This window comes from Corvus cornix, chromosome 2 (assembly GCF_000738735.6).
Source record: "Corvus cornix cornix isolate S_Up_H32 chromosome 2, ASM73873v5, whole genome shotgun sequence".
In the NCBI taxonomy this organism is placed as follows: domain Eukaryota; kingdom Metazoa; phylum Chordata; class Aves; order Passeriformes; family Corvidae; genus Corvus; species Corvus cornix.
This window is the reverse complement of record NC_046333.1, coordinates 17,682,043-17,705,607: the sequence shown is the minus strand read 5'-3', so window position 1 is coordinate 17,705,607 and position 23,565 is coordinate 17,682,043. Positions and strand designations below refer to the sequence as shown.

The following is a 23,565-nucleotide window of genomic DNA, read 5'->3' as shown; positions in this document are numbered from 1 at the left end:
AACAGGTTGCTTAGGGCTTGATTCAGTCTTGTCTGTGCAGGCTCCATCCGTTTTCATATCCCTCAGGACAGCCTGTGCTGCTGCTTGACTCTCCTAACAGTGAAAATGGCTTTATGGATTATGGGTTTCTCCAACCTGTATGCTTGGTGTGTGCATCTGTGTTAGATCTTGACTCAGTTTTTTGTGTTGCCTGTCATGTGGTTTTGCAGTTTGATTTTTAGAAGAAGGGGATCAGTTCCCTGATTTAAGTGTTTCACCTATGTGCTTGGGCTGTTTCCTTTGCACACAGAGAAGTTGGGTGCCTTAGAAGCCAAGCGAAAATGCACTTCTTGGGGCAGGAGGTGCAGAGTGTGAGGAAATGCTGCATGTGTTATATTTGATATCCTGTCTCCATGGAGCTTAGGCATATGAGGCCATGCCAAGTATTGGGTGTGCTAGAAGTCCAAAGTCTAGCATTTGCAAAGCATTATGTGGGGCCAAGACCAGGACCTAGTTCCTGAAGCTTTGTCTGTTTGTGTTGTGCAGCTAGAAAAGCTGTTTAATTGACTTATCTCTGCTCCTCTGAAACACGAGACCTGAGTATGAATACTTCAGGGCATTTTAGGTAATAGGCAAACAGGTTAGTTTGAAGCGCTTTCAGCAGTGTTTCAAGTTACCTTGTACATTGCTGCCTTCAAACTAGCAGTTCTTCCCTAGAAGGTTCTTCTAAGATGTACTAGGTAATTCTGTGAGTGGTAATCTGAGGAATTCAAATTACTTCAGCCCCAAGTTAGCACTTTCAGCATCACCTGGCAGGAAAGTGAGAAAAACATTCAGCAATTCCTCAGCCTAAGTAAGTCTAAACCCACTTGTCCTGTACCCCTAGCATTGTAACTTGCTGAGGTCTGTTTATGTGTCTCCTATTAAAACTCTGCATCTGGATGAACAAACCAACATCCTTCGGGGCAAGAAAGCATAAAGCTATTTCCTTTCTTTTCAAGTGATGGGAATGCTGAGAAAAATGGACCTGAGCTAGAGTTCACTGTCTGCAGATGCAGTTTCTCGGGCTTTATCTGTGTTACTGTGAAGTGTAACTGCTGGTGTATTCACTAAAGGTATTAGTGATGGATACATCAGCTGTCAGCATGCTAATAAGCATCATTAACTATCCTCAAAGCAGCTAAATGACACAGCTGTTGAAAAGGCAGGAGTTGCACTCTAGCCTCCTGTCTGAGCTCCTCTTTAGGCCCTAATGGATGGAGCTTACTGGGGGAAAACCTGAGGGCAGAAGCTTGGAGGCAGGTGAGTCTGTGTGAGAGATTCCTCCTTTTGATGTTTGCTTTAATGTTAACAGAGCACCAGCATGCACTGGAATTGTTTGACTAGAGTTACTGTTTTTGTGTCTAACGACCCATGATCATTTATTAGTTTCTGATGTTATTACTGTAATTGCAATAACATCAAAAAATTTCTAAATGATGCAGTGAGGCCACTCTGCCTTCCTTGGTTAATTGTAGGTGCAGATTTACCGGTAGCTTAACCTTTTCATTTTTTACTGTTTTCAAGGTGTGTTGTCTTGCTTATCTAAATGTTACAAATTGTCTTTGTAAATCAAGTGTCTCCATGGATAGCTATTAATATCCTATTACTGTACTTCTGTTATTTTGTAATGTGAGTCTTGTAACCAATTCTTTTACGGGATTCTCTTTATGGCCTCTGGCACAGAGCTTGGTCTCTGGATTGCTCAATAAAGACCAGGCCTCTGAATGCTTTCTATCATTCACAAAAAATCAGACCATTCACTAGCATCCAGCACAGCAATAAATGATTTTAAATTTTAAAATTTTTTTTGCCTGTGAAGGAGAAAATCCTCCTCGCGTTTGCGGGAGGACTGAGAAAAGAAACGGGGCACTCTGAGGTTAAATGGAAGGAGATCTGGGGCACAGCGAGGAGCCGTTCAGCATCGTCTGCCCCTTAAACTCGGGATTCGTGTGCTGAGGAGGGATGGGAGCAGCGGGGCGCTGCCGCAGCTCTCCGCGGCCGCGGGAGGGAGCGCGGTGGCTCCGCGCCGGCCGGCGGGGCTGCTCTGCCCGGGCCCGCTGCGCACCCTGGGCGGAGCAGGGCAGGGTTTGTCCTCGCCGGGACATCTGCGGCTCAGCCCTCCTGTTCGCCGGGGCTGGAGCATCAATGCTATTTTATGTGTCCAGTTTTAAAGGTTACGTGGGGCGTTGTGTGCAGGGCGAGAACAAGAGTCTCTTTCTTCTGCAGGCTGCCGACTTCGAGAGCTGCTGGCAACTTTTAACGAGTGATAAAGTTGTACTTTTCCCTACTCGTTTTATTTTTATGGCTGACATTTTAAAAATTCTGAACAAATATCTGCAAAGGGCACCAAATAAGCTGAAAATTATTAAGATTCAAAGATATGAAGTGCAGCGATGAAAATATTTAAACCACAATTTTGTTTATTCTTTCCTTTCTTTGGTGGATTAAGCTAGTCAGTGAAAATCTGTCTCAAGTTCTATTGCCCACCCCCTCAAAGAGAACCTCATTTTGCCATGCAGCACTACTGGACACAGTTGTTATAACAATGGCATTTCTTTGTGATTCTGTACTAAGCTGAATTTTAAGGATTCTTGGTTTTCTCCCCATCTTCGCATTCTGTCACTACAAGGATTTCATTTCTCAAATGCTCAAAGAAACCCAAACACAGTATGACCAAAGAATATCAATAATACCTATTTATCAACTGCTTTAAAACATAGCTATTGTTTTAAAATCAGAGTTCACCAGAAATACAGAGCAAATCAGGTGCTCCAGCCAGTCATGCTAGTTCCTTAGGTGCAAAGCACCCTTTGAATTCAGACACACAGAAGTCCCCCTGACCCTCAGTTTATTGATGTTCAGAACCATGTTTCTCAGCGTTTTAAGATTTGCACATATTTTTTCCTGAGTTATTTTTTCCACATCTTACATTTGCTCTAGAAGAAGAAATGCAATGGTAGTGCTAAAAAATACAGACACTTTTTCCTTTTGAGGCTATACAATGGTATTTGACACACAGAATTAAAGCATGAAGGTAACCAGACAGACTGTCACTACACTGCAGCCACTTCTCAGATTCAGTACTTTATTACAGACCTGTATGTAAAGGATATGTTTGTGAGATTTGACATGTCCAGTAACTTCTAGCGTGACATGTAGCAACTTGAGCCTAAACCCCATCTTCACACCTTCATCTCCTTACTCACTTTAGAAAGATGCAGACATTGGACATACTGTCCTTTTTGATATGAACCAACCCAAGTACATGAATAAATTAATAATGTAGGAGAAAAATAACTGAGGCATAAAACCTAAAACCTTGAGGCTAGTTATTCTGTGGATGAATATCACATGAAACATTCAAATATAGCAAAGTTAGTTATTTATTGTAACCAGGCAGAGCTGCAATACTGTGACTATACCAGTTCACCAAATGTCAGGTACTAAATCGGAACTGATTAAATGTGTAATTAATTTAGTTCATGCACTGATTGTGAAGAACTTCAAACTAATATGTGTGTACTAATAAAGTTGCATTTTTGCATTGCAGCAAGCATGAGCAGAACTTTTTATTTGTCATCCTGGTCCCCCGATTTCATTTTACACAGCTGAGTAACTGTAAAACTGAGACTTTCTGTCATGTGGAAGCAACAAGAAAAATGTTTGTAGTCTCCTAAATAGCTTTGTTTGTCCTAAAGGCAAACCATATAGTCAAACCATAATTTTCTTCCATGGTTAAATACTAAATGATGGAAATTTGCTTGTTGATTGTTGAGAATTGTTGATACAACAATTGGGGTTTGGTGATTTACTTAGTTATTGATTTATTCTCCAAAAGAACTTTTTATGTTTCCATGGTCCAAAGGATAACTGTAGCGAACCAGTGACTGATGGAACTGATGCTTTATAGCTGCTTTTAGTTTTGAATTTTTGGGATTAATACTAGCAGTTCTCAGGAATAGAATTAACACTTAGCTTCCTTCTGTAATAATACTTACCTGCTTTTTGTAGCTCAAGAAAGGTGCCATGCTGGACAAGCAATGCTGAGTGCTAAGTGAGGCATGTACTGCGCACGTCTTCCTCTTGCAGCTCTTCCAGCAGAAGAATCAGGAAGTTTTGATAGTAGCACTACAGAATGATTGGAAAACAGGAGGCTGTTGAATTCAGTAGTTTCTGTTAACTGTGAGAGTTTTCTTTTCTTGTGCATAGGGTAACATGGCCTACTAATGTGACCATTAACTTACAGGGTAGTGCAAGTTGCTTTGTGAAGTGGGGCAGGAAGGTGAAAGCAACAAGTCGGTAGCTAATTGTCAGAAATTGGAGGGTGTCACAATAGAAGTACTCTTCTAAACCTTGTTATTTCTTTTCCTGTAGTTGGCTACTATCAGAAAAAAGTGGGCTAATAAATAGTAAAGTTTGATATGTTGCAACCTGCCTTGAGTTTTACACAAAGTGGCAGTTCCAGAGCAGTTACATTGCTGACTTCTGTTGTGGTCTCCCTCCAATTCTGTTGGTGTTTTAGCTCTGTAGTACAGAAAATAATCTTTCATTCATATTTTGTCATCAGCTTAGGTTCCTCTTTGTCTCTTGACACCCATGTGCAAGAATATTTGTAGAAGGACTTGCTTAATAGTTTCAGAACCCATTTTTACAAACAACCTGCACCTTTATTTCCTTTAGGAATTCCTTCAGGTGCGGTGTTTATCATACAAGTTTACCTGTGGCTGAGTATGCACATCCTTCATTGCATATATCTTTATCTGCACTGTAAGGGAGGCTTGGTGAGCATTGGCAGTACTGCTTTTAGAAAGAACAAATGGCCTGTAGATGCAGAGCCTGAGATGGAATTGTATCACCTTGTGCTTGATGAAAGCTTATTTTGAAGAAATGCTGTCCATAAGACATGCTTCTGCTATACCGTTCAGTCTCTTACTAAAAAGGGTGTTGTTTTTTTTTTTAATATAATCCTCTTCCCCGCCTCCGTCCTGTCCCCTTCCAGTTTCCATCATGAGCATGTTCAAAGGAGTTGTTGTTGGTGCTAAATGTGACAAAAAGCTGAGCAGGAAGTCTGGGACTGGTGCCGTGCTTTGAGCTCCCTTCTGACTGTATGAAATGAGTGAAGCATCCATGCTGTCTCCCATTGCTTTATGTTTTTTTTTAACATTGATACAGTTTTATCTCTTAATCCAGGATCTTGTGATACCAGAGAGAGAAGCTGGTGTGATACAAGGGTCTTGAGCTCCATTGCTTTTATGCAACACATCTGTTTCATATATTTGATTTTATTAGCAGTGGTGTTACAGGTGTCAGGCTTTCAGCGTAGATTTCTTTTAACTGTACCATGAAGTACTGTTTGTTAAACAATACTTCATGTTTCTTTTCAAAAATTACGTTTGTTATCAAACACAGTAGTTGAGTTATAAGTAGAAACCAAAATGGTGGCATGAAACATAAACATTTCTCACCTTTGGGGATGATGAAAGAAAATACCTTTTAATAACAGTGTTTTACTAAAATGAGTAAAGGTGAAATGTGAAGATGGTTTGTGGGCTCAAGATGCTAAACATCATGCTAGGAACTACTAGAACACATCAAATCTCACAAACATAGCCTCTACATCCCAGGTCATAATAAAATACTGAACCTGAGCAGCTGCAATGTAGGGACAATCTGTCTGAATACCTCTATGCTTTAGTTCTTCATGTCAAGTATTGTGGTGTAACCTCAAAAGGAAAAAGTGCCTATATTCTTACATTGCTGCTGTTGCCTTTCTTGTTCTACAGAAAATGTAAGAGATGACAAAAATAAACTGAGGGTCAGGTGGACTTGTGTGCATCTGAATTTGAATGGTGCATTGCACTTAAGGAGCCAGCATGACTGACTGGGGCACTGCATCACCTCTCTGTTTCTGGTGTATTACAGCTGGTGAGGGGTCAGAGGCTCTGACCCAGGAAGCTGTGACCGGTCTGGAGAGATGGTCCTAAAAGGAATCGCCTTCCCGAGGCCCGGTGTCTTCCCTCAGCTGCTGGCAGGAGGGCCCTTGCAGAAGCTGTCAGCTCTTTAGTGATTGTCAGCTCGTGATTTCAGCTCAGCTCTGCAGGGCAGCCTCCAGGCCAGGCCAGACCAGAGAGAGACGAGAGGCTCGTGTGGCTGGCTCTGCACGGAAGGTAGCTTTACTGGTCCATACTCCGGCAAAGGGGAAAGCCAGGGATGAGAGCTCTCTCTCCCGCAGGGGCAGAGGGCTAGCTTTTATAGGGATACAGGGGATGGATGCCAGGGGGTAAGGGCCAATGGGTTACAAGGGATCTGCACAGGGTCTCCCAGAGGATTGTGGGTCTGTTTTTTCTCGCCGTGACTAAAGAAGTGGTTGCCTTTCCAGGGAGTCCTGCTGGCTGATTATGCAATCTCAGCAGACATCCCTCCAGGGCAGGGGCTGGGCATACCCCACACTGGTGAACTTTGATTTTGAAACCATAGCAATGTTTAAAGCAGTTGATAAATAGCTGTTATTGATGTACTTTCGTCATAATGTGTTTGGGTTTCTTTGAGCATTTGAGAAATGAAATCCTTGTAGTGACAGAATGCGAAGATGGGGAGAAAACCAAGAATCCTTAGAATTCAGTTTAGTGTAGAATCGTGAATGAAGAAATGCCATTGTTATAAATACTGTATCCAACAGTGTTGTATGGCAAAATGAAGCTGTTTGAATTTCTTAATTGAATTTTCATATCTAGCATATTTGGATTCTTTCCACACATAAGCTTAGTTCATTTTCCTGCATGCTATAAGATTAAAGCAGGGCAACATTAGGGTTTGGGATTTTTTTATTTTTAATTATTAAGGTGTTGTGAACAGATTGATTTCCACACCACCACCACTTCCTCTTTTGTGTTGTTCATGAGAGAAATATGCACCCTTAAATTCTATTCCTTATATGTGCTAAAGCCTTTAAAATACATTGTTGAAGTGTTTAACTGTTTAGCACAGTTTATTATATTCACATACGTGCAGTTCTGTCATCTCTTAGTTGCTCTGCCTTGTCCACTGTGGTATTTTAGTAGTCTTTTTTGAGTTCTTGGGTTTTTGTCTTGAGTTTACAACTGTACAGGATGGACTCTTCAGTCAGTCATTACTGGTGTGTTTCTTGAAGTGACAATTACTATGTAATGTTTTTGCTTTCTGAGAGGTGTAGATCTGGATGCAAACAAGAAACAGGATTTATACTGTCTGTCTACATTTATAAAAGTACTCTTTAGCTGTGAATGGAGATGACTGAAGCACAGCCAGGAAAACTTTATCTGATACTTGGATGATTGCCATTAATAGAATTCAGCTAACACATGCCTTTGTCTGTTGTTGAAAATCAACTTGAAAAGGATTAATTTCTCAACCCTATTCTGCTGGGAAGAATCCTGAATATTAAAAACTTTTCTGAAGGTTAGTGGAACACTGCATTAACTGGTTTTTGTTCAGCTGTGAATTGCTCTTTAATAGTAGCATTTTTGGTACTAAGAGCTGTGTTTTAAAAAATGCAAGAAACAACTTTGAGTTCTCATTTTTATTTTTAAGTACAAGAAAGAATGATATTACAGTTGTGATACAATTTTAATGATTTTCTGGTTAATAATATATTCCTGATAATCTTTAAAATAGAGGCGTCTGTCTTTCAGCAAATTCTCCTATCTTCACTAGCATACTACAGTGTGCATTTCAGTGTTGTTACATTTGCAGGTAAGATTTGGATTTTACACTGTCCAGTGCTGCATCATCAACAAGTGCTCAGATCCTCTGCTGATTCTTCAGCAGAGCTGTGCCAGCATGAAATTTTTGATCATGAAGTTTTCTAGTGCAGGTAGAAACATGGCATCTGCCTTTCACTATGTGCTCATGAATTGTCTTGATTTAGAGTTTTCTTCTTTTCTCTGAAGCCAGAGGAAACTGGAAGGAAGATTTCTGTTTGGCTGTGTAAAGCATTCCTGTACATGCTGCAGCTTCTTTGAAAACTTGCCACTGCTCCTGTAGCATCAACACAGCTCTGGTGCTGATAATAACAGGGGCACTGGAGGGAAGACTTGCTTCCAGTCTTTTACTGCTTTACCATCTGCAGCTACTCTGAGTTAGTGTGGCAAATAGAGGGAGGGTATAGCACTTTGTTTCCACTGTCCTCTCTTTAGTGGTGCTACTCAAATGAAAACATTTGATGAATATTAGGAAGGCTACCAGTTGTCTTGCTGACATACTTTGATTTGAGACCTGTGTGAAAATTAGTGGTCCAGATAGTGCTGGGAAACTTACTCTGAATATATTAATGTCAATAGGAACAGAGGGAAGCAGTCTTTGTGTATTTGTCAATTAATCACATTATTTTGATATGTATACGCAAAGACATCAAATAAAAGCATTCTTTTAGTAAGTCTTTCCTAGCAGATTGAGCACTGGGTAAGACAAATTCAATTGTGCCCTGCTGACAGCAGGGTGAGGAGTCTAGGCATTCTTCTATGACTCAGTTTCTGCATTTTCTAGGAGTAGTCAGACTGACAACTTTCTACAAAGTTTTAAGGTGTCTCCATCAAGACTCTTATATAGTGTATGGTGCCCTTTTGGTTACTTTCCCCAATGGTAGGTTTTTCTTGCTCTTTGGCTTTTGCCATGGTTAAATGGTTAAATTTCTATGGGTAAGTGGGACTTGGCAGAGTTAGGTTTATGGTTGGAGTCAATGACCACAAAGGTCTTTTCCAACCTAAATGATTCTATCGTGAAGAATTTTAAAGAGTAACAGAGACTGAAACCATATGAATTAATAATAGCTTTATGACTTATCTGATTGCTGAAAACAGTTATTTTCTTGGCTACATTACTGATTTCAAGGTACCATAGCAAAATGCAGATGTTCTTGTTCACTGTAGCTAATGTACCACTTGTGTGTGTATGTGCCTTGCTCATCTGTCTGGGCTGCATCTGAAATGATGTCAAAGGTGCAGAGGTGTGTGAGAAACACCATTTGGATGCTTTCATATATCCAAAATGGAAGCTGTTCTGCTCTATATTGAAATGACTTCCATTAGGAGGAGTTCACTTCAAGCAAAAAGTGTGTTAAGAGATACTTCTGCTTACAAAAGCGCACATCAGAGCTGAAGAGACTTGGAAGGATTTCAAATCTGCTTGTGCTTTTGCATTAAATGAATGATTTCTGGTGTTTCTATTCCTCTGCCCTTGCTCCATTGCTACTGTGTCCTTTTTTGCCATTTTCCATCATACTGCCTGTTTGTCCCAGGAAGAGACCTTGAGCCTTCCTATATGGGTGACTTAAGGTGTGCTCTGTGTTCTGTTCAGTTCTGTGTCTGCAGGCACCATCTCTGCTTGGTCCATGGTTAGGAAGTGGAAGCAGGCTCTTCCCAGTTTACGTTGAATTATGCAGTTCAATTAGCTATGTTTTAGATAGCTCACTGAAGCATAACTTTCCCCTCAGCAGAGCCCTCTTCTCACAGGGCAGCTCTCTGACCTGCCTCTTGTATATGTGGTGACAGATTTTTGTGTCATTTGTGCCTTGAGGGAATTCTTGTGCTTCATGGAAGGGGAAGCGAAGAGGGCAAACCACACTTCTACACATTTTTGGGTTTTTTTACTCTGCTTAGTGTGGTGGTGGAGAGGAATCTTCTCCACATCCCAAATATTTTTTGGGCAATAGGCCCAAATGAAAATCCTGTTCTGGTGCCAGGAAGAGCACGGCTGAGATAGGCAGAGGCTTGTTTAGCACCCCAGCCCCACACCTCTGGGGCAGGATCTGCCAGCCTCTCTGCATGGCCACCATGGTCAAACTCTTGTACCTTCCAGGGTTTTCCACGAAGGATGGTTTGTTCCCTTCTTGGAGACTTAATCTGAGTCTTGAAGATGCATGTGAACTAGTAGGGCAAGAGAGTGAAAAGCAAAATGTGAGTCTTGAAAGACTGGGGCAGCTTGGGTTTTCTGAGATGTATAAAGAAGCTTTAACATTTCTAATTTAATTTTAATTGTTAATCTCTTTATTTGCCATTAAATTAATCTTCAGCTATTCTATTTTATGTTGTTAATTTCCTTTCTTTTCTTTTTATATTTATGTCCTATGCATTAACAGTGTTATTCATTCAAAGGGTATGGCTATCAAACAAAATGAACAAATAATCAGATGGTTCAGAAACCTTTTTTTAAAATTATTATTTTTAGGAAATAGGTTAAGCAGTTAATAGCTTAAAGTAAGATGGTAAGAAAGAATTGAACAACCCATTTCTCTTTGGTTTGGTCTACATTAACTCCCTCATGTTGCTTGCTATAGCTCTCATCTGCTGCCTGCAACACCTTCCCATTCCAAAGTTAACTGTTTCTTTCTTCTTGTGAGCAGAAGAGATCATGGTGAGGCCATTTGGAGAGCAAGTCAAGATCTCTAAAGTCAGTTTGTGGAAGGCTGCTTAAGCTGCTGCCACTGGAGATTGAATGTTACTCTGTCAGTCCCATGCCTGAGAGTGAATAGGTGATGCAGTTCTTGTAATGCATAACTTCTCTGCTTGAAAGTTGAAATTGAGTCCATGTTTATACATTTGAATGATTCAAATTTAAAAATAAGAGTAATTATCTGTAGTGACACACTAAAGAAACTGCATTTTTCTCTCTTCAGAAACACTTTTCCTCTGGAGAATTCAACAGCAGCAGTATAAGGCAGTTGCTCTTTTCAGAATATGGGATTTCTTTCCTGGCCCTGAACTTTTATCTTGCTGAAACTAATATTTTACTATTAAGAAGACTTGGTCACATCTGGTACATCTTAAAGAGGGTTGCTTTTCCAGGAATAGCATGCAAACATGAAATCATAATCACAAGCAGATGTTTGCTAATATGGCCATAGATAACCTTTCGGTTTCATGTTTAATTTTTATAAATAACCATCTGTAAAGAATGCAGATTAATAGAGAACAGAGATAATTTCTGCCAGCGTTAATATGTTAACTGCGCTGTGTTGCTGATGTTGTATTTATTACTGTAAACCAGCATTATTTATTATACAAAATTGTCAGCTGCTGGTTACACAAAAAGAGACATTTTTGTCATTGCTCTTTTACAACGTGGAAATGTTTGCTTTTCTTTAAAGAACACAGGATGATCACCTGCGTCAACAAGACTGCTAATTTTGGCTTAATTCTTTCATCCATTGATAAATTACTTGTCAGAATGTTGTGGAATAGAGGGAATTTCTGGCTTTTTGTTTGCCTTTGCATTTTCAGTGAGCTTGGCATGGCTCTTGCAGTTGGGCTGGTAAAAGTGAGGTATTTGCTCCCTTGACTGCTGGCCTCAAAGAAGCATATTTTGGCCTATTAAAACAAAATCTGTTTCATAAGGCAGACCAGTAGCCTCTTATTCTCCTCTTATAATATTCTCCTTTTAACTTACTTAAATTAGTTTTGGATGGCTCAGTGTACAGATGCAGCTGAAAGGTCTCCCTGTCACTGCTGCAGCAGGAGACAAAGGCATAAGCTATGCTGCCACTGCCGCTGCCCTTCTAGAAGGGTCCTTGTCACAGTGGGACCTTAATTGGTGGCAAAATGTATTCAGATGCCATCATGGGGAAGGCATGACATAGGACAATGTCAGAAGTGTCCCTTAGCAGTAAGAGCTGGATGCTCCAAGCATGAGGCAGCTGCCATCTACTTTCTGCTGAGGTATCCAGTACGTCATGTCTTTAGGGCAGCTCTTGGTGTTGTGGGAGTTCAGGATGGGGGCGACTACTCGTGAATCTGAAAAATAATTGTTGGCAGAGTCACGTTTGGGGAGGAATGCAAGTTACCAAATCTGCTTACTCAGAGGATGAACCTTGTGAGGAAGAGGGGTGAAGTTCATTGGCGTGGTGCTGCCCAGTTTGTGCCACTTGCAGGACCCTGCAAACCCCCTCCCTCCCCTGGCTCCAGAGACTGGTGCAGGGCCAGTCAGCAATTGGGCCGGTGGAGAAGGGTGAGATGGGGTAAGTGCCAAAACAGGTTAATGTGAGTAAACAATCAACCTGTAGAAGGTGTCTGTTTGGGGCTTTTTGGGGGGTGTGTTTATTTTTTTGTTTGTTTGTTTTTAATTTTAGAAACTTTGGAACTTCTCACTTGATGATAATATTGACATTCCTCAGAAACAGAGATGCACATGAGTATAGCAAGTACATCTCAGCATCCAAATTTGCAGATGACGTAAAAGAACTGTTTGGGAAAGATAGCACAGCACTGAGAATTCATTAGAGCATTGCTTGCATTATAGTTGAAATACCTTCAAAGAGAAACTAACAATTGAAATAAGTTCAGAAGCAGAAGAGCCTTGCAGGCATTAGGGAAGGGGTGGGTAGAAGCTTATGTGCTAGCAAAATTTCTCCAGCTAGAATATTATTTTACATCCCTGTTCTGTAGTTTGCTCCCTTGGTAATTTGCAAATGGAAAATAAAATTTAGAATTATAGCTGATTAGATATTGTGAGCTCTCAACAAAGCATGTTTGTGTTCTGTATGCAATTATTACAGAGTTGCTGGGTACAACTTGGTAGATGAATCTGAGTTATCTTTTGTGTTCAAGCAATTTAGTCTCTTCTGCTGTGTATGAAGAACGAACTATGTTCTCCTCCAACTACAGCACTCTTTAAATAAAGGATATTTTGTTATTTTTTAAACCAGTAATTATTTTTCAATTTTATAGTGAAAATTAACCTAATTTAATCAAGTATAGCCTGTACAAAAGATTTTGATTTTGCCAGTAGTGATTGTATAGACTGCATTCAGGTTTAAATAAGCAGTGTTGCTGTTCTCAATTCTGAAGATATAAACCCAGCTACTCTCTCTGGCTCCTTTTCTTTCTCCTGGCTCACTTATTTGTACGTGTTCAAGTACTTTGGCCCTTTCAATCCTAGATGTGAATCTGTGATTCTTGCTAACAGATTGTCTGGGCTTGTTCTGAAAAATGCCACTTATGCATCTTGATGTGGGGACAATACCAGAGCATTTTGCCAGTGCCATGTTCTTTTGATAGGGAACTGGAGCCAGGAGAGGCAGAGGCACTGGGATTCTGCCTTTTGCTTTCTCTTAGGGTAGTTTGAAGCTCACAAATGGGGCCAACCATTTGCAGATGTGACCAATGATTCCCCACTGTTAAGCAGTGTTCTTAAAACTACCTTTGTTTTGAAATTTTGAGAGAGCATAGGCTGTGTTTATCAGACTACAAGGCTTTGTGAATATGAAATGTTGTCTTTAAGATTGGGAAATATCCGTTAAACCACATAGATGCAAATTAAAGGGTAAATTGCATAATTATATCTCAGCCTTTCAGTAGATCCACATTAAGTGTTTGCTGTACTTTTAACAACGGTCATTATTTCAGGATATTGTCACATTGAACCTAAATCACATTAATGGCATTCATAATCTTTAAACTCCTATTGTTCTTGAGTGACAGAGGTAATGTTACTGTTCTTTTTTATTTTCTTGCTTCTAGATAAATTTTTTTTATTTGAAATGACTAGAACTAACAAATGGATGAAGCTTGGAAATGGATATTGGTGAAATAAGGCTGAAATAAAATTTTACAAATGCTGGGAGCTCAGTATTTCTTTGGGCATATGTCAGCATTGCCTTGTGATGGAAGGGTAGCTGATGCTTTAAGTTGGATGATTTGTGGCAGAGTAGTAGAGAGAAGACTCAGGTGCAAGAAGTATCACACTGATTATGTAGATGATTGTGGTTAGATCTATTGCTAATACAGTATCTAAATATTGCCAGTGCAGTGTATAATATAATCAGGTCTAAAGGGTTATACCATAAGCAGGTTCAATTAGAAATGTACAGGTTTGCAGTCTTTGGCTTGCAGAGTGCACAATTACAAGGCTACAAGCCACCTCTGTGGCTACTTTTGGATTTTATTTCTGCACATGACTGGATCTTAGTGCTGTTACTCACCTGTCCAAAATGAGTGTTCCCTGTCTTCAGCCTGGATGTACCCTGCAGACATCTCTGCCTGGGGAAGGGGTGAGGGTGCAATCCACCTGGAAGCTGCCTGCAACTTTAGGGGACCAGTTGGCCCAGACTCCAGCATTTTATATCCTTTTGCAGGCCGATCTGTACCAAAGTCACAGTCATCACAGCTTCCCCACCTCTGGAATGCATTCATTATGTTGACATACAGACAGATCCTCCAGCAACTTCCACCTGGTGTTCTAATCTTAGGAAAAAATCACATTGCCAATCAGAGACAACTGCAAGGGAGTGGGTGCGTGTGTGTGGGGAATAGGACTCAAAGACCTGTCTTTCCTTGCTGTCACCCAGATGCTGCTGGGCATTTCTGCTGCGTTAAGAATACTTGGTTTTGAGATCATTGCAATATTTTTCTGAAGTGAATAGCTGTTAAATTGCTCATACTTCCAGCTTTAATTGCATTTTAACAAACAATGTTTTTGTTAGTCAGCCTCGATGATGTGTTGTTTGCAGGGTTTTCAGCTGTGGCTGTCTGTGGGAGGCCACCACTGCTGGTTTCCAAAGGGGCTTTGGCACATTCACTCATGACTCACTTTTTTCTTGTTTTAGGTTTCCTGAAGTTCCTGTGCTGTGATGCCCCGGAATGCCTCATGGCAGAGCCACCCGGCCGCCCCGCTGGAGCGTGGCACTCCCCTGTAGAGAGCTGGGTAAGTGAAACCTCATCCTCGGCATGGAAAATGCTGCCTGCTCACATCTCCTGTCTTCACAAAACTGGTGACATGGGCTGGTCTCATCAGCCCCTTCTTGTGTGTCTTATCACGCTCTCCTGGCTTCATGTGCATTGGAGGATGGTATGCTGGGCATGCATGTGTTTTTCTGACATGCTTTGAGACAGTTTCTTCTGGAGAGGTGGTTATGTGTTAGATGGATAGGGAGGATATGAAGGCAGAATTGATAAGATTTGGAGATGCTCACTAAGATGTGAGTTGTGTCTTCATTGTCTCTTCTATATATATGTACATAGAAGATAAGCCTTGGGGTGAGGAAGGTGGGTTAGAGGAGGTGCATCTGAAATGCCCTATTGCTCCCCTCTTTAAAAAAATTAATTTCTGGAAAACCTATTTTTTTCTGTCATGAACACTGTTGATTTCCTTCATGTGCGATGAGCCCCATCACATCTTCCATGTAGTGCTAACATTTGATAGGTGGGACTGCCTGTTAATGGAAAAATTACTATGTGGTACTCCAGTTGTATTATTTCCCTCTTGCAAAACTAAGGTGTGGTGGGTGGCTGGGACCTCCTCTTTGACCCTCTGAGGAAGACATTTGACTGTTTCCAGGGCCTGAATTGGGCTTGGGCCTTTCTTTATGATTTTATCAGTGTATAGATCACTATGTCTGCTAGGGAATCCTGCTGAGACACAGAAAATCCTGCTTACGATTCTCATATTTGGGAATAAATCTAGATATTTGCATGTCAATATTTGTGGTTTTATGGATGGTTGTCAGGTATTAGACAGAACTGTGGACTTCTGGATCTAGATCCTTCTAATAGCCCTGGCAAACTTATGGGTCTAAGGGGAATCTCTAGGAATTAATCCAGCTGTCCAAGAGAAAGGACAAAAAAGTACTCACTGGCATCTGATCATTTGCTTTAATTGACAGGAAGGAGAGACATACCTGAAAAGAAATATTCTCTCTTGGTTTTTCTACAACAAAGAACTGTCTTGGGCAGTCTGAAACCTGAATATGCCAAGCAGAGCTGAGAAGAAATTATCCTGTTTTATGTAGATAATGCAGTCCAGTGCTGGGACCAGTTCCTCAGACCTTTGGTTTAAGAAACTTGCAGATTACTGATGGACTGTTGCCTTTTGGATTTCATTTAGGCTCTGATAAGAATGCATTTTGAATATCTGATTTCCCCAAGGCCAAATACTTACATTTTTGGTCTACTACTGTAGTTGCTTAGGAAGTGCCAGCTCACTTATCCAGTGGTGGACATTCATTGTTAGTGTCTGAATTAATGGGTAGAGATTCTGCTGATTTTGAAAAACTGTCTGATTCCCAGGAAATGATCTTTCAAACCTTTGTTGTTAACTGATTATTTCCTGTCTTGTCCCATCATCTTGTTTGGGAGAAGATGATTGTGAGGAAGAGGCTTTTCTGTCTAGATGCCCACGGATTCAGAGAAGTCTGAGCCTGCTGCCCTGCCTTCCCCTGGGGTGGAAACTACATGGGTGAGAGATCTGTCTGCATGGTCAGGGCTAATAAGTGATTTTGTTAAACAGGACCACTTTGTGATCTTGAAAACACTGTCTGTGTGCTGTTGTTCTGGTGTCTGACAGGGGGTGCATTGGGGCAATGTCTCTGGGAGGACTTGCAGCAGTGGTGGGTGACTGCTGTTGCTGAGAAGAAATGTGAATTGTTGTGTAATCCATGTTGATGTGAAGCTGCTTGAGAAGTCATTGTCAGCAGAGCACCATCAGTACATTGGTAACAATCACTTGGACTCATGACCAGGCCCTGTTCAGGCAATAAACATGTTGAGGCCTGTGGTTGCAATCTGTGCCCCTGGAGGGATTGTACTCTTATTTGCCTCTTGGGTAGATGATGTCAGCAATCTGCTCCTCTCATCTTGAGATCTGACCAGTGGAGTTACCTTGTCATCAGGTTTTGTGATGCTGTTAGCTCAAATGTTTGAAGCTCTTTCTGTTCATCATGCTTTGCATTCATTTCTGGTTGTCTTGAGACAGGCTGAGTTTAAATTCACCTTACTGCTGTGTTTGTAGTTCTGAGGGACAGACTCTGAGTCTCTGCAAGACACCTTCTTTGAATCTGAAGCACTTTTTTTAAGTAGGTTTAGTACTTGAAAATTACCTCCTCTTTGGGATTTTGCTTCCAGCCCAAGCTAGGAGATAGCAAAGCTTTGAAGTGGGGTCTGTGAAGGTGGTGTCTCAGTCTTTCCTTCTATGTCTGGTTAGTGACACTATAACCTTTTGTATCTGCTTTACAGAAATATTTTTTCAGTTTTTTTTTTTTTTAACTCTTTCCACAGTTGATTATTCACTTCATTAATTTTATTCAAAAGAGGGCACATACAGTTCAGTAGAAATTTGCCTTATGGTTATTTTTAATTGTATGAGCACTTTCCAGTAGTAGATTTTCTGGAGATCAGTTGATTCACAACCAGCCATGACTGGCATTCACTGTGGGTTGATTCTTGTTTTTTCAAATAACTGATTTTGACCAGTTTGGTTATACCAGATGAAATAGGTTCATTTTAGGCACCCTAGTCTTCAAATGAGACTGGGTATGTGGTAGGGCAGAGCTGCAACACAGGGAAGTTTCCCAGCCTTGTCCGAACTGGTGTGGATTCTCAGCATTGAGCTGGGATTTTCCTCCAGCACAATACAGTGATTTTAGGAGCTGAAAGGAAGCTGCTGCAGTCGTTGGGCTAGCTGGAGTTGAAGGCTGTTGAGCAGCTTGAGCTGCATCAACCTGGCACCACTCCTGGGCTTGTATTTGGACAACCCTATAAAAATGAGGGGGTTAGAGGGAATCTTGCGATTCTTCATGACTATTTATTGTTACTTTCCTGCTGCAATGGATATTCACTACATGGATTTGGCTAGTTGCATTACATGCTCATCACTTACCAAACTTGCATGTTCAGAAAATGCTTTTCTTTTCACTTCTGCTTTTCAAATTATTGTTTTTCTGAGTGTGGTGGGGAGTGTGTGTGTGTGCTCCTGGTATCTTTTGCTTCAAATGTTCCTTCTGAGTCCTTATCTCTGCATATGTATTTATGGGTGTTTTTATTTTAAGTGCCCAAGTTGGAAATCTACTTTCCTTGATAGTGTGTCTAAGGCATTTGCACCCTGTCTTTCCTGTGCCTGTATGGATAAGCAAAACAGATGTACCTGATAAACAATTTTGACTTTCTCTCAGTCATTTAAATGAGTCAGAATTCTTTTTCATTACAGATTTTGCCTTTGCCAGTGTGTTGTTCTCAGGACTGTTTTCTCTCCTTGTTGTTTTGTTTGTCTCTGGGGTTGTGTGGTTTCTGCACTTCTCTTATGCTTTCACCTTTCTTTGAAAATCAAAGGAAACATTCTAGTTTATGGCACTTCTTTATCAGACCTTCCCAACTTTTTATTAATTTCCTTCCTTTCTTTCTGGGATAACTGTAAACTTTGCCCATCCTGTGGTGGGATATTTGTGTCACAGATGTTCTTGTGAGGTGCTTGAATTGTATGGGGGGAAACTGCATCCTGAACAAACACTCAATCTGCTGATCTTTTAAACTCTACCTTGTTTTTTAAAAAATTATTTTACAAAGTACACATATGTGTGAACATCTTTATCAGTCTGGATTCCTTCTCACACCTGGTAAGTCAAGAGACTTGGCACCGAGAGCATTTCTGTATTCTGCAACATTTTAGGTATATATATATATTAAGTAAATTTTGCAAAATATTCTTCTGAAGAGTGCAACATCCTGAGAGAGGCAGATGGCCTGTAAAACCAAGTACTGCAAGAGTCTTTTCACCGTCTTCTGTGCTCCAAGATGTAGTTCTTAGGAGCTCCTGGATCCTGACACGCTGAAGAGATGAAGAGGCCCCGTGTTCCTCCTTATTTTTTCACACTGGAGCAGATTAATTTACCACTCACTGTAGCCTCAGTTCTGTAGCCCTCAGCCCTAGTACATTTTTGGTGTAATCATAAAGATGTCTATTTTAATTTGAGACTTAAATTTATCTGCTCTTTGAGATGCTAGTTCCACCCTTTCCTCCCCAAGCTGTAGAAACGTTGTATCTTCACTGAAATGTCAATAAGGACACTAGCTTCCATTACAGTGACCTGAGAGGCTGGGCAGAGCATTTGCCATGGGCATGACTTGGGCAGTGTTAGCACAGTAAATGTATGATCCCTCATGGTGAGCCCCAGGGCACCATGCTTCTCCTTAGGCAATAAGGTTTTTCCCATTTTCAAGGCAGATGCATCCACATATGAAGATGGAAACAGCCCCCAGCTTGTTGCCTGAGAAGCAGTCGTCACCCAGTGGGTGTTGATTCCCACCATCAAGAGCTGAGGAGGTGTTATTTTCTTTCTTTCCCTTGTTCTATTCTTGAGGATTAACAGGACCTTCTCAGGAAGAGAAGAATGTTGTCTTTTAACAAAGACAGTCCTCCCCTGAGGTGGTATCTTGAGGAACTGCTTGATTTCTTCATCTTTGTTCCTCATAAGCTGCAAAGGTGTCTTGGACTCTGACCATCTGATTACTCCTTCCAAGAAGGATGTTTACTTTCCTCTTGAAAAGGAAACGGTGGGTCTTGGACCCTCGTGAACTTGAAGAGGGTAGGTAGCTTTGCAGTGAGAACTGTAGAAGAATGTATATTTTTAGCAGTGGGGAGTGTGATTAGGGAAACACATTGGACCCTAGTCTGAAGTGCATTCCATTAATGTAAGACTTGAGGGCTGAACATGGCAGGTATCAGGACAGAGAGGTTTCCCATTGCTTCTGTGAGGAAGTTTTATTTGCTCAACGTCCACCAGCTAATAGTGTTTGTTATTCCTGCAGAGTTGACATCGGTCTGAGTCGTTGTGATGTGCAGGGCCTTCTGCCCAAATCAGGATGAGGTCTGATAGATATCAATTGCTTGAACCTGGGACCAACCCCTCACTTCTGCATTTTCTCCTGAGGTGTTTTGTCCCTCTCTTATTGATCAGCATTTTCAGGGGAATAGGAAACATCCCAGCCTGCACTGCTAGTGCTCCTCTGCAGAATGTTTATTGTTGGAAAGGCCTTAAATTCTCCCTCAAAGCTCCCTGCCAGTTTTGTGTCAACGCACCAGTTTCTCTCTGGATTTTCTGTTTGGTTGGCTTTCTACTGCTAACCTTTCACCTAACTCTGGGGCTGAAGTATTCCTACAGCTTTTTAGTTTTCAGGAGGGTCTAGAGATGTGCTATGAACCTCCTGATATTTTTCTGATTGCTGGCCACAGCCTGGGAGAGGTCAGTAGCATCATCTATCCTCTGCTTAATGCTGGGAGTCTCCCTTCTAGTTTCTGCCATAAACTGAGCTGTTGCTGAAGTATCAAGAGATTATTTGGCCTTTGAGTGTTGAGGGAGGCAGAAATGATTTATCAGCGTTTTTCTTGAAAATGTCTGGTGACGTGCAAGGAGCAGAATGCAGGGCTGTCAGTGTCACCCAGGTTCGGGGGAATGTGTGGTGGAGCAGTGTGATGCACAAACAAACGTTGTAAAATGCAGCAGGTATCAGTCAGTAACATCTGTTACTGTGTTGTTTTAAAATTAACCTTTGGCATATCGCAGCATTTGGAAAAAAAAAATCAGTACTGGAATTTTGATGATGACACATAACATGGGGAAAATGTTACAGCAGTCAGGTTTGTCAGTGATGTTCAGATGCTTTTCTCTGTACCATTTTTATTGCTATCTTAATTTTAAATAAATTGCTCCTGTAATACATAGTCCTGACTACTTTGCGTCCAATATGACTTCAGAACAAATGTCTTCAATACAGAGATTCCTTCTGGCCTATTCTTTTTCTGTTAAAATAATCAAGATTTAAAAAGAATGCATGGAGTATGGTCATAGCTCCAGAGTGGATGTGAATGTTGAACAGTCATCATGGCACTGCTGGAAAATACTGCTGTAAATAAAATGTACTTTCTTGGGTTTAGGGTGGGGTTTCAAAAAAGACTAAAAAAACCCACCAACCAGGTAGTTCTAGAAGGCTTGGCAGCATCTAGGCTGTACTGATTTTGATGAGTAATTATATTATTTATTCTCAGAGAAGAACATGGTTAGTAGGAGCTTTGTATTGAAGATTATTTTTAACATGGTGAAAAATGTCTCATCTGTCTGTTTCTTTTCCATGTCTCTACTATTTGTGTCTTTCATTTCTTTTATTAGTAAATGAGAGGGGAAAAATGGGAATAACATCAGGAAATAGATGAAGGCACAGTAAACAGTACTATGGGAACAGTAAATAAAGCATCCGCTCTTGATTTTTCTGTGAAATCCAGAAGTAACTGGAGAAAAACACTTGTTAGATATTTTTCAACTTCTGTATCTGCTGTCACGCTTCCCCTACTTCTAAGAGTTCCTTTTTTTCTCTTTTTTTCCTCCTTTTCTCGAAACAGTTGCTTCATTGAAACCAAGACTGAAGCCTACAAAGGAGCCATAGTGAACGAATAATAAAGGACAGAGATTCCAAATGTTGTTGATCTGGGCTGGATTTTTCTGTAGCGTTTGTGCCTGGTTTGGGATCCGGATGTGACCCTTCCCGGCAGTGCATGCTTGTGAGGCTGGAGCACGGCGAGGTCGGTGCCTGCAGCTCTTCGGGCACCACTTATTTACTGCTGGGAAATTAATGTCAACACGACATGTAGTTCACCATTTTCGCAGGTGGAATGGGTCTGTGGCATAACCTAGGGATGGAAACAAGAGGATTGTTTAGCATTCTGCTTGATTATTTCTTCTTTGGTTCCCCTCCATGCCCTGTTCACACACAGATTAAGGCTCCCATTACAGCAGAGTAGCAACGTTGGGCTCTGCCTAAAGCTCTCTCTAATCCAGGCATGCATCCCATTTGGGGCTATGTGCATGCCTGTCAGGAGCTGGTGGCTAATCCCAGTCCTAGACCATAGGGCAGTGAATAAAGCAGTGCTGAGTCTGAAGGCAGCATTGTGATACTGATTTGGAGCCAGGGCACAAACCCGATACAGCTGCGGTCAGCAATGGGGCCCCCAAATCCTGCTATTCTCAGTGGCGTGCTTCCTGACACTTCCCTTCTCCTGAGGTATGTACCAGGGAGCTGGTGGCTAGTGGATATATGATTTATGGCTTGCAGATCAAGGCTTGCCAGTGGTATCCTGGAGGTTTGTTTGCTGTTCCAAGCTTGTCACTGCAAAATGGTATTAAATGGGAAATAAAAACGGAGAGGTTTTTTTAAACATGAAAGATTTTAAGCAAAACCCATATAGCTGTCTGCCAACTTTTAATGTTTTTATTCCTTTAATATTAAGGGCTAAAAGTCTATTGTTTTGGGTTTTTTGGGGAGCTTTTAAAAGTACGTGAGTCTCTTCTGCAAACATCAGACTTGAAGAACTAAGACTTTGAAAGAGCCAGATGATATTGTGAAACTCTGGAGGGAAAAATATGATGCTTATAACACTGTAGATAGCTCCTTAAAGTACTCCCTCTGCTTCCACATCCCTTTATTCTGGGACATGAAAGAGAAACCTGAGCCAATACAGGATTACAGAACTAGGTTACAAACCTGAAGCTAGGCTTCAGGTTTAAATTTATTTTATATGCTTATTTTGGTTTAAAAATTGTATGCATCTGGAAAACTGTCTCTCCCCATGAGAGTTCTTCCTTTCAAGTAATTAATGCAAGACAGTAAGCAGCAGAGACAATGAATTGTAAAATTTCATTGCTGGTTTACAACAAGAATTTGAACCTCATCCATCTGTCATCAAAAAAACCCAAAAAAGCCTTTCAAACAGCAGATGGTCTCGTAACTAAAACAGATCTGAATTCTGGCAGACAGGGTGAGAAATGTGCATTGTGAGAATAGGGGAAACACTGCACTGGGAAATGTTCATCTTGGTGGAATGCTCCTGCCGTGAATACCTTTGCTAGTTCTGCCTTGCACGATAGTGATCGTCAGAGGGCACAATCAGTAACATCCATTCCAGCACAGCTTGTACGCTGTTTTTCTGAAAGGTGCCATTTCCTAATAGGTATTTTATGAGCAACTTTGGTGCACTTTGTGCATGTTAATAACAAGGGCTTCTGCATAGGAAGGATTTAATTCTAATTGGAAATCATGGATTAGCATTGCAAGAACCTCCTTCAAAATAAAACTCTCTACTTACAGTGCACGGTTTATGCACAAGCATTTGGTCTTATGGGTGCTCTCTAGCAAGATACTTAAATTAACAACCCAATTAATAAATAATGCCAGCTCTCCATCATTTAATGGTACTTTGAACGACAGCAAAAAAAATCCCCAAACTTGCTAGAGGCTGATTTCTGCCTATTACTCTGCTTTGTGTTTTACCTAGGTGAAGTTGTAGCTGTACAAATTCATTCAGGATTCATTCTCTCTAGGAATCCTTGAGTTATTTAATCAGATTCACTGGCTGCAGTGGATAAGTAAACTCAGTGCTGCTTGCATGTGTGCCACAGATACCACTGATAATTGAAATTCCTAGGGGCTGTCTGTGCCTCTTGCATGAGGTTTGGAGTTCAGTAGCCCAGCACACTATTAAAATTGCTTTTGTGACTGTTCACTAAAAATCACATTGAGCCTTCTCTCAGGCAGCAGAAATGCTCTCTGGAGTTATTTTAGCCTCTTCATTGATATCTAGCAGTTTTTTCAATAATACATAGTGGGAAATTCTCTCAGTTGAAAAATACAGTAGTAGTACAACACATCCACATTTTAACTACTTTAGGCCTAGTCTTTAGTCCATCCTATGTTTAAAAACAGGTTAGAAATCTGAAGACAAGATTTTGATAACTACAATTGCTTGTGTCCCAAA

General features: G+C 40.9%; 1 protein-coding gene across 2 annotated transcripts in view; it reads left to right on the top strand.

The window, feature by feature from the left end:
* The window catches only part of KIAA1217 (KIAA1217 ortholog), a 364,008-nt gene that overhangs the window by 7,070 nt on the left and 333,373 nt on the right, over positions 1–23,565 (top strand). For both annotated transcript variants that reach the window (XM_039548494.1, XM_019285434.3), the window contains exon 2: positions 14,597–14,694. In XM_039548494.1, the coding sequence (XP_039404428.1) occupies positions 14,631–14,694 (64 nt within the window). In that variant the 5' untranslated portion in view covers positions 14,597–14,630. The remainder of the gene's footprint in view (positions 1–14,596; positions 14,695–23,565) is intronic.